Source organism: Bacillus rossius, chromosome 3 (genome assembly GCF_032445375.1).
Source record: "Bacillus rossius redtenbacheri isolate Brsri chromosome 3, Brsri_v3, whole genome shotgun sequence".
NCBI lineage: Eukaryota > Metazoa > Arthropoda > Insecta > Phasmatodea > Bacillidae > Bacillus > Bacillus rossius.
Genome location: NC_086332.1, coordinates 104,577,382 through 104,589,744, shown reverse-complemented (window position 1 = coordinate 104,589,744; position 12,363 = coordinate 104,577,382). Strand labels below are relative to the sequence as shown.

At 34.1% G+C, this 12,363-nt stretch overlaps 1 protein-coding gene across 4 annotated transcripts in view; it reads left to right on the top strand.

Annotated features, from left to right (window-relative positions):
* Positions 1–12,363, top strand: part of LOC134531097 (polycomb protein Sfmbt) — a 225,055-nt gene that overhangs the window by 85,804 nt on the left and 126,888 nt on the right. For all 4 annotated transcript variants that reach the window (XM_063366638.1, XM_063366639.1, XM_063366637.1 and 1 more), the window contains exon 8: positions 6,776–6,893. In XM_063366638.1, coding sequence (XP_063222708.1) covers positions 6,776–6,893 — 118 coding nt within the window. The remainder of the gene's footprint in view (positions 1–6,775; positions 6,894–12,363) is intronic.

Genomic DNA, 12,363 nt, shown 5'->3' with positions numbered 1-12,363 from the left:
TTTAACAATACTTTACGCCACAGCTGCTTTGTCCGCGCGTCTGCGCGTGGGACGTGTACTGGCTTGTGCTATATATAGCCCATCCCCTTGCAACTCGCGTGATGTCGCAGGCAGCTGCGCAGTAGAGTGCGAGTTTCTCAGTCCGGACGGTTTCACCACGCTACAAACCCTCTCAGCGACCGCTCCGGAGAAATGAAGGTCAAAGCATTGTTGACAGCGTCGGTATATTTCCATCCTGTTACTGTGCCTTTATGGGGTAGCCAAGGTTGCTTTGTCTGGTGCGGACTTTATGCGGATTTTTAAAAATTCCATTTCAAGTATTTAAAACAAAATGTGCGGACATTATGCGATGGCGGACATTATGCTATTAAATACGGTATTTGTGTATGTTATCTGATAAGTTAGTTAATATGCAAAAATAAGAAGGTTTTACACTTAAAAAAATTGATTAGCTTGTTAGGCATGGTTAGAAAAGCCAGGGAATTTATTCTTTACATTTTGGTAGCCACCCTGAAACACCTGAAAATTTTGTGATTGTGATAAACTCAAAAAAAATATTGCGATTTGTAATTGTTTAAAGTTGAAATGTGATTTTTTTCATCTTTAATATGAATTCTGCAAAAATAGACTCTTAATTTAAGAATTATGATTTCATGACTTTCTCAGCTAAAGTATCTTGAAAACATTGCATCGAAGAGAAACAATGCATAGAATAAAACTTGTTGCAAATTAATTGTGAACAAAAAAGTTGCTACAAAATTTTTTGTATCCTTCTAACTGTTGTAGGAAGAGCTTAGTTTAAAAACTACATGCTCTCTCCATAACCACGACTGCACGAGTGATAACAAAAAGCATGGTCACGCCGCTTACCCTTCTTGTCATCTCTGGCATGGTTTATAGTTCGATCTAGGTATTTGTCAAGATAGACAACACTCTTAAACCACGAATTCCATCTTGTGATGACTGGTTTTGGAAACAACACAGGAGGTAATTCAGGGTATTCTGACATCAGAAAGATAATATACAAATTTTTTATCTTTCTGCCATGAAGAAAGTACATTTTCAGGTTAACAATAAGCCTCAAGTTCTGGCAGTTTTGTCATAAAGACATCTCCAATGAGACTAATCTTATGGGCCCAACGTTTAAAATGTATCAAATGGTCTCCAACAAGAACTTTCAGAGCAGAGAAGCAGGTATTCATATACCGAGCTGAATCTGACACCAGACCAACAATGTGCTCATATGAAATGCCATATTTCTGAACAGTATCTACTATGGCTTGACTACATGTTGTCCCTGAATTTTATCAAGAAAAGAGCAACTGGCAAGAGCAACCTTTTTTTTTTGCTGTACTGCTTACAGTTCTAAATAATACTGCAAAAACACATCGTCCTTGAATGTCAGTCGTTTCATCAGCAACTATTAAAATGTCTTCTCCTTCAAATTCTTTGCAAAGTCTCTCTCTCTCATCTTCGCCACGCTTCTCTACATAAACTCGTCTCAACTTGTCGCCCGCTGGCAAGTCACCAGATCCCTTAACATATTTTGACAAGTGTTCACACATTGCTGGATTATCTAATTTATTTAGTGTTATGTTTGCCTGAAGGAATGTCTACACACTATCCATGACAAATTATTTTTACTGCTTGGCTTTCTTTGCATTTTCATTTATTTCAAACAAACTGGCTTGCGCTTGCTGGACTGAGGGTCACTTTCAACAGATTTTTTTTTGCTTTTATGCCCACCTGACTGACACTGCTTGTCCAAGTTATCGTTCTTCTCCCATTCCAACCTTATATTACATATCCCACAAATTAAAATTCCCAATTCACTTACATAAAATTTTTTTTCTTTGTAGTCTCTCGCACGGTCTTTAATAGTTATTTTGGGTCGCCCCATATCTAGAGAAAATTATACCTACTTCCGCCAACGCATAAAAAAATGCAACAAAATTATCACAATGCACCGACTAGACAAATGTCACAACATTTGTACACACAAAACTATGGTGATCTGATCTGAAAGCAGCCAAAACAGTGCGTGTGCAGCGAAATTAAAATCGCATGCATGCATGCATGCGATAATAAACGCCTCGAAACGGACAGTGTGAGCGCGCCGACCGTAAGCTGAGGCTCGCACACGTACATGTAGTTCAAACGTCCAATGCCAGATCAACGCGGCAGCACTTCAGATGTGCTGCGATCTGTTGTCGTTATTTGAACTACATCTATGTAGGAAGTCGATTAGTCGAATCACAGCTTTTGTTTGCGGCGAGCGGAGAGCTTGTGCCGTGCCGTGTTTATTGTGTTGTAATTTCTTGTTAGTAAACAACCCTCGGAAGTAAAAAATAGCAAAATTGAAAGATGTTTCGTCTTGATTACAGCTGATTAGATAATGTTGCAAGCTAAATAGTTTTCAAACAAATAATATTGATATAGTGTGTTCGCACTATGTTAGCGGGCATGGACGGGATTTTTTTTTACTATATATTCAACAGTAAACGCAAATGCGCGACCAAAATTATATACGACTGTTTGCCGAACCCTGAATAACGTATGTATTTGCCGTTAAAACATTAATGGTATACTTAATTTGTTAAGTTTTATTCTGAACATAATATGTAGGGCCAATCGGCACTTCTTTTAATGATCTTCCAAGTTTTGTAAATCGTCGCATATATTTTGCAAAAACCCGGAAATTTCACATCTATTTCGCATTTATTGCAATTGCGATTTTAACATACCATTATCTATTGTAATACAAGGAAATTTGAATTTTGCGGGAGTTCTTCAGGCTGAGCTGCTAGGTTTGTTGCTGTCGGGTGTCGCCAGCGTTCGCCATGCTTGAGTTTCCTTTATTGTCCTAGTACAACATTTATTAACACAGACAACATACAAAATCAACTAGACCAACAGAACATCGAAAAATACAATAAATAATTTTGCACCGTATTTTGTACAGCTGATACATGGAGAGCAATGCTGAAACCTATTCTAAACAAACAAAACACTGCGTAACTCAGCTGCCATCATTTCACAAGTAGTGGTGATGGTATTGTTTTGTTTAAATGAAACTAAGGCAAACTGCTTATCTGTGATCTTACTTACATGTGATCAGTATTTTTTTTTTAGCTTAGAGTGAGAAAATTTCAGTAAGAAAATGAGCGTGTCTATGGGGTAAGCTTTTGTAAGTTGTTCCTATGACATTGTGATAGTTCATTGACATTACAATATTTTAATGTTTGTAATGTTTTTGCTATTTAAACAACATATTTCATATTTGACATTAACACTATTCAATGAACTCATGCTCATAAATTATAAAATTACTGAAACAAAAAGTGTAAACAAACGAAAGATTAAATCAGAATTATTATTCATTTTTATTCTGCCAGTTTGAGGTTACAATAGACGCAACATAACTCCGAGCTTGGGTGACGGTTAGAAAATCGATGTGTGTATGTGAGTCACGACATTGGGGAAGGCAGACGCGTGGCAACGAGCGATAATGCGTAACTTGATAACGGGCTACATGCTAGTGCATAGAGTGAAAAATTAGTCCTTCTGTGAAATCCGATGAATACGTTCGTTAACACATCCGTGGTACTTACTAAACGTTTTTGTTTACAGTTTGGATCTGAGATTTGTGTGCATGTAGTGTTAATACGCTTTGATAATTGTTCACGAAAATCCGGTTACCAACGTCTACACACGCACACACGCGCCGCCATGTTTTCAACTGACCAGCATGCCACACGATAGTCTGTACCAATAAAAAAGACACCAACATTATTAAAAAAACATAACTAAGTCGTGAACATGTAGTGTATCAGTTTTGTTCAGAGCCAGTGATACATATGTAGTGCATAGTACTTCAATAAAGTACAACTTTATACATAAAATGCCTCCAGTGTTGTCAAAAGTTAAGAGTAAAAAACTGCACTCGCAGGCACGGGAAATTGTCAATAACGTTTCTGCAGTTTATGGAAAATGAAGCGCGATTGCAGGAACCCTCCTTTTCACAGCTGAGAACAGCTAAGGTGACGGGTGTATCTCGCACGACTGTATAAACAATTAAAAGGAAGGCTAAGAGGAATAAAGCTGGTGAAGGAACATCTTTCGAGATGCCTAACAAGAAGCGAAAGAAAACATGTAAACACGAACTTGACACCTTTGATGAAGCTGTGGTACGACGTACTGTGTACAATTTTTACTTACTTGAAAAACGTGTGCCGACTGTCGAAACTGTACGACTTAAACTAAAGAATGACATAAATTACCAAGGTAGCAATACAACCTTAAGGACGACTTTGAAGAAGCTAGGATTCGGGTGGCAGGAAACCAAATCGCAGCGCTTACTTTTAATAGAAAAATCAGATATTAGGCAAAAACGTATCGAATATCTCAAGTGTATGCGTCAATATAGAAACGATGAACGCACAATTATATACATGGATGAGTCGTACATATTGTCTCATGTAAAAAATAAAATGTGGAGAGACATGTCCTCAAATGGTTTACTAGTGCCTATCGCGAAGGTTCAAAGATTAATAATGATTCACGCAGGTGGCGAAAAAGGTTTTATCCCAAATGCTCTTGCAATGTGGGAGTCGCACCAGGCAACAGGGGATTATCACAAAAACATGAATAAAGATAATTATGAAAAATGGTTCACCGAACAATTAATACCAAATCTTCCACCAAACAGTGTTGTTGTGATAGATAATGCTCCCTATCACAATGTAAAAATAAATAAAACGCCTACCTCCAGCTCGACAAAATTTGAAATGCATCAGTGGTTTAAGTAAGGAGAATATTTCCTTTACTAGGGACATGCTCAAACCAAACTTGTATAACCTCATAAAGAAGCACAAACCTTCGCAAGTGCAGTACTCAGCTGACAGACTATTGGTAAATAGTGGCCACACATTACTTTGTCTGCCGCTCTGCCCCCTTATCATCCGGATTTGAATCCGATAGAAAGCATATGGGCTAAAGTTAAAGGAGAAGTCGCTTCAAGAAATGTTACTTGCAATTTGGCAAATGTAAAAAAACTTTGCGAGGAGATATTTAACCGAATGGGTCCAGAAGATTGGATACTGATTTGCAATCACGTCAAGACACTCGAGAACGAATACTGGGATAAGGATGTGCGTTTTGACATTGAAATACATAAAGTGATTGTTCAGTTAGGTGATGCAAACAGTGACAGCAGTGACGTTTACACATCAGACTCTTTGGATGGAACAGTCAGTGGCGTTGAAGAACTGAGGTAGTGCTTGGAACGTCAGTGGTAAGTGGTCAATGTTTTTTGCTTTTCTCTACCTGCTGTGCAAGGTCGCCGTATCTGCTTATACCCCCTCCTCATCCACCCGACCCCCCACATGTGTTGCAGTCCCTACTCCTCATGTGTGACGTAGCTCAAGCTTGGAGTTATATTGCGCCTAGTGTAACCACTATTTTTCCCACTTGAAAAATGTTAAAACCTACTTAGGCATTTTTAAAAGTTCCGTATTTTTTAGAAAGGGCATTAAAGTAAGTTTATACACCAGACAAAGATATCCTGTATTATGACCAGATAGTAAATATATGAAGGTGCAAGATATATCACTTTTGTGTTGATACATTTCCATCAAACAGAGATACTATCAATTGATGCTGTGATAGAAAAAAATGGACATTTTACACATTAAAATATTTTCTTTCAGAATTTTTGGACTGTTACAAATCTATGATGTATGCAAGCCTTTCATTTCAATATTGTGTCATTTTCTAGTGTTTTGAAACTGTATTAGCATGATATACATTTTATGGGTGGTGTAATTATGTAAAATTATAATAATTTAAGAAAATTGCTTTGCAGGAATATAAAAAAAAGCGAGGTTTCACTGTAAAGTGTTTACAAAACAGTGGTACTTGTATTTTTGTTTGTTGCACATGTCAAAAATTACATATTAACTTTAAGAAAACTTCTGTTAAGTCTCATCCCTTTGAGTAAAAAGATCTCAACTATCCAGTTGATTTGAGCTGAAGCTACTCCTTTGACTCTGCTCAAGATTTTGAGTCTTTGCCAATCTCAAATAATCTTAAATGATTTTGTCACTGTTTTATTGCCATTTTTAGAGCCAAATGTTCACATTAATTGATGTAAGTTCATTCTTAAATTACAAAGTGCAAAATTAATGTTTTTTGCAAAAAAGAAACACATAAAAAGCCTACACTTTAAGAATTTGTGTTATTGCAAATGTGACATGCATTTTCATAATTACCAAATCTGTTGAATAAATTTTTATTGGTATCAGTATTGACCATTACTAATACAAAAAAAAATTATTTTCACTTAATTGACATTTAAAGCTATGATAGTGTAGATTTTTTTAAGCAAGGAAATTAAAAAAAAAATTATTTGGTTTGGAATTGTTTGTTATTCTGTCAGTAATATTCTTGTTTGCAGTCTATCACTATTACTGATAAAGTTTTTTGCAATACATGATTTGCTTATCACAGTCTTCATACATATTTTTTTTAAACTAAAATTAGATTTTATTAATATGGCAAAATATGACATTTTTAGGTATAATTTTGTGCCTGTTTAAGGAGGGCAAACCATCAGAATGACGATTTTATTTTCCAACCTCAGAACTTAAAGATATGTGTCATTACTTTTTTATCTACTTTTACAGGTGAATGTCTTAGCAGTTGCCACTATTGTTTAAGTATCGAAATGTGGGAAGTGTAGATTCTGTAAAGGTATAGTAGTAGTATGTCTGTGCAGGTATCGAGGCCAAGTACAAAGACTGGAAAGAGTTCCTGGTTGAGCGATTGACTGGTGCAAGAACCCTGCCCACAAATTACTTCCACAAAGTGAATGAGAGCATGCAGTCTCGCTTCAGGTGAGCCCCACACACTAGATCAATTCTGGTTTGAAAATAGTCTTTGCCCAGATAAAGTGTGCACAATTTTTTTAGTGAAAAAGCGTGGTGCGAGGCTTATTCGAAACTCTGTGTGTGAGTGTATGCGTGTGTGTGCATCTTTCTATGTGTTGTCTGTGTGTGTTGTGTCTGTGTGTGTATGTGTGTTGTGACGACTGGTTGTTTTTATTATTAGTTGATGTGATTTGACTGTTACTGCTACCAAATTATAATTAAATTAATATTGATATTATAAAATTATTAGTTTATGTATGTAAAAAAATGCTTGACTGAAAACGTGTCAGGATAAACCAGCCTCACAACAGAATACACCTCATAAATTATAATAACGTAAGTCCAGAGGAACTTAGCTTAATAAATGATAACAACTGTATCTTCATCTATTAGTGGTGATATATTTAGAAAATACATTTAAAGCTAAACAAAAAAACAAAACTCATCTGAAGAGGTAAACAAAAAAGTCATAAAAATTCTCATTAAAATTGAATATTTGTTATCAATAGTAAACCTAGGGTGCACCCAAATTACAGGCTAATAATGTTAAAAATTACTTCATATTAGTTATTTAGATTTTATAACAGATTTAAAAATAATGTTATATCCATAAGTAAGATTTTACTAATTGAGTCTATAACTTTAAATGTAGATTAAAAACTTCTTCAGGAACATTATGCAAAAATACTTAATTTAAGTGATTAAAGTCTTTTTGGAAACATTAGGTAATTAAAATCTTTTGCCCAACATTAGGTGACGAAAGTCTTTTTCTTTTGTAAGCATTAGGTGACGAAACGTTTGGACGACAAGCAATAATAAAAATTCATTAAAAAAAAGGAACTGACTTAGCTGAAGATGAGAAATATCCGTGACAGTTTCAAGACGAAAACTTGTACAGCAGCCGGCGCAGAAATGCTGCTTGGGCCGACAAGGACGTAGATTCAATTCAATATCTTAGAAGCCAGGTTAAAGAATAATCCAAAACGTGAAGAACGTAAAGAACTTGAAGAGGATCCAAAATGTTAACCTCCTGCAACATAAGGTTGCAGAAAAACAAATATTAAATCTAAAAAGGCAAACAACAAATAAAATAAAAAAAACTCTCACACTCTCTCATGCTTTCTCGTGACTTACCAAAATCGGAGGCTGAAGAAATTTACACTGAACTTCACTTCATCGTGGAAAACCAAATAAAAACACCACTTCTATAATTCTACGTGAGATGTCTAAAAAAAACTATGGTGCGAATAAGTACATCAATCAACCACCATCACTGACTGGAGCCATCTTGGCGAATGGGGAGAACGGACAAAGCGGGTAAGTAATTATGAAACAATGGAGCATCGGAAGCTTACCAAAATGCCACCAGGTTGCGTGGACGGTACCAAAAAAATGCTCCAGGAAAAAAAAGTCAATACAATAATTGAAAAGTAATGTCAGAACTGAAATTCGCAACTTCATTTTTTTACTAAAATGAAATTTTTCATAACTGCTCATTGTATTGATGTTTTGATATTATTATTTTTTTATTTTGTATAATATGATTGCAATTCTGTAAATATACATTATTGTTTTGAAAACTATGTACAAAAAATAATCGGCAACTTATGTTTTCTTTAGTATGACATTTTGCAGAACTGTTCGTTGTATGATATTTGTATACATTTTTGTACCATTATGCTATTTTCATTTTGATTATTTATTATAAAAGTACCGACATTTTCTAACATGTTATTACTATTTTGAAAACATATTTCAAAATAGGACCATAATGATATTTATTTTTATTATATGGAACCTTGTTTATCAACCATTGTGTTGGTAATTTGATAATTTTTATTATATATATAAATATAAAATTATTTTCTATAATAGCGATATAAATTTGTATGTTTTTCAATTTCGAGAGCTGCCAAGAAAATAAATAGTGACTATAGATTTCTTTACTGTAATCACATTCACTTCATTGATTACCAATATTGCTAAATTGTGCTATTTTACTGTATTCTCAATTTTATATAATAGTGATGTATAAGTTTATTTCTTATTAGCTATAAAAGTGCTAAAATGTTGTAAATACACTTCATAAATTTGAAAACTAATAAAAAAATATATACATAAACTTATATCATATTTTCAAATACTGCAACTATTTCACCTATAAAACTTTTTTATTTTCTTGAAAACATGTTATTATTATAAAATTATTTTCAGTAATATATAAATTAAAACACTTTAAGAAATATTTTTATAAAAAAGTAAACATTTCAAAAAACAAAAAAAAAATATTATACACATTAATTAAAGTACCTCTAATTTTAGAAATAACATCACCAATTAACTTTAAAAGGTACAGTATACAGATACTTTTGATTTAAATGTGGCTTCAGTGTGCTAAGTGTTAAGTTATTAAAAAAAGTTTTTTTTTTGTTTATTGTTGAGACAAAGTTTTCTTGTAGGCCTATTAACATTGCAACTTTGAAATGAACTGTATAAACGTTGTTGTGACACATCCATGAAGTGTACAGAAGCTCAGTTACAAATGGTAAGTACGCTGCATGCATTAAAATATAATTGATTTATGTCAGGGAAAATTATATCCCTAGTCAGGGAAAACAGGGAAACGTCTGGGAATTTTGAAATGTTGTTTGAGTGGACACCCTGATATTGAAACACAAAAAATTTAGAGCGCTGACTTGCTACACTATTTTATTTTTAAACATTATTTGAAGAGAGAATTAAGAGCTGTGGAGAGGCATCCTTTTGTGTTTTGCGACAAAATTGAGATGAGATTACAAAAATAGTCGAGAATCTAACCACTATAAGGTAGATTTTTTAACTAGTTTATGTACAAAATCCATCATATAAATGCCATTTATTGTCGCTGTTACCCGAAAAAATAACTTGTAAATCCATTTATGAAATGTGCGTAAAATGAAATGATTTCGTTCTGAAATGAAATTGTTTAATAATGTTTGTGGAACTGTCTCAAAAATAGTGGCTATCCTAACCAGTAAATAAGTTATTTCAAAACTTCATAGCCGATAAACGGGTCTTCTCGGTCAAAACATTTATTGCTTAGTATAAATCGATTTGACTTTGAATAACTCGAGTGTACTTAGACTCATTCTAATGGATTTATAGAATGAAAGCAAAAGATTGAATCATTTTATATTAATTTGTAGGTGCCAACAACTTCTAAGAAGTTGTAATTAAGAGTAAACATTAAAAGTATTTAAATATGTTGACTTGATTATGAATGACACAATATTCGTAACGTGATCGGAAAATAACAGTTATAAATTTTCAGTGACATTCAATAATTGCCAACAGATATTCATAATTTTTTTCATACCAGTAAAATAGTATCAACCTCATTGAACCTGTTTTATTGCAAGTCTTCAATCAGTGAATGTTTACTATAAAAAATGAATTAATTTTTATTATCCTTACCATTCAGTAGGTAGAGCTGGGTATGTTGTGGTAAAATTCGCTAGTTCGTTAGATTAGATGACCTACAACATTTAAACATTAACTCAAGTTGTCATAGACTTAATCATTCTGGTATTGGCGAAAGGAGTATTTAAACTGATTTTACGTGATTTTAACTATTCCGGTGTGTTGGTTTTGCAAAGCTAGTAAGTTTTGCTAGATTCCTTTATAAATATATGACCGACCTGTAGGAATAGTTCAGTGTGATAGAACTATGCATTACGGTTTCTGTCTTCGTTATACGGGAACTCAGCAACGAATATTCCGCGTCTTCATCCTTGAAACGCCTCTCCGCTGTTCCGTGTCTTCATCCTGGAAACGCCCCTCCGCCTTTCTACGACTTCGTCCAGGGAACGCCTTTTAGCAATTCTTCGTCTTCGTCCTGGGAACGCCTCTCTTTGATTACATGTCTTCGTCCTGGGAACGCCTCAATATTTCTTCCAATCTTCGTAGCTGTGATTCATATTCTTCATCCTGGGAACGCCTCAATGTTTCTTATAATCTTCGTATAAATCGTAATTCCTCTTCAGGTCAATAAATATTTCCAAATTATCAATATTATCAATTTCTTCTATTATTTCATGCTATTTTTCAAAGTACTCCAAAATGTCTTAATTCCAATTTATTCAGTAATGTAATTTTACGTTTTGCTTCCACGAAAGTTCCTATATCAATTCCCATATTCGTTTTTTTTTCACTTAAAATTCCAAACAAACTTTTATTTTCCAGCAATAGTTTTTGTTCTACCGTCTTCGACCAATACCAGATTGTTTTACAAACTTTTAGTCATATAATATTAAACATGAAATTTGAAAATACCATCCTTATTGGTTAAACAAAATATCTCATTCCTTGAGCAAAGAAGTTTTACATTAAAAAGATATAACTACAAAATTATTGACTTATGGTTCATAGAGAAATAAAGACATGTACACTGAAGTGAAATTATAAAATATGACTAGGGAAGGGAATTTTTCGGTACTTTCAAGTGCCATAAAGCGGTATTTTCAAACCCAGAAAGCTGTACTTTCAGGAAGGGAAAATCTGTGTTTTCATATTAAGTGTTTTTATGATTCCGCAATAGTTTTCTCATGATGTATAAACAATTTTAACCTTCTGATGCTTCCAATTGTGAATTAATAAATGGGGAAGTGTTTTTTAACTGAGGAAACGCCATAATACATATGAAAACAAAGCAAATACGGTAACATTTAATTTATTGCAAATAATTACTAAAAAAAAAAGTTAAAAAAAAAAACACAGACAACCCTTAGAAAATACTTGTAAAATACTTGTAATACACTGAAACACTTGGAGAATAATATTTTCTTTTTAACATAAAGTCTATGTCTGAGGAAACAGCGAAGTTTAACTTTGAAAATAAATTGCAGTGAACATTTCAACATTTTCTTGTTTCAGGCGATGACGCTTATCACTTAGAATGTTGTTGTAGTTAGAAAAAAAACCTTTCACAGTCAACGTTAGCACATGGTAACCACACAGACTGCAAAGCAGCACGAGCAAAGTCAGGATGGTTCACTGAAACTGCCATAAGGAGTGAAACAATGTCAACAGTTTGGTTTTCACTCAACTTTTTTTGCACAAGAAACTGCAGTTCCTTGTACCCTTGAAGTAAAATGTCTTCACAGAGCTTGGAGAGCAAGAAGAGCTTTTTCAATTTTTTGCCGAGTTCGGGAGAGATGCTTTCGAGCACAATTTCCGAGGGATCAAATACAGCAACATGTTGATAAAATTTCTGAGAAGGATCACCTGCCTTTAATGACAGGAGTTTTGTTGATGCATGTGATGCTGCTGTCACCAAGGCAGATGTGATTTTCCCTTTGAAGACAGCTTTTTCACAAGCAATCAAGAGCTTATTTACTTTCTGCCCAAAGTTTCCACTTGTAGCAAGCTGCAAAACCTGCTCTATTTTGCAGATTTCACC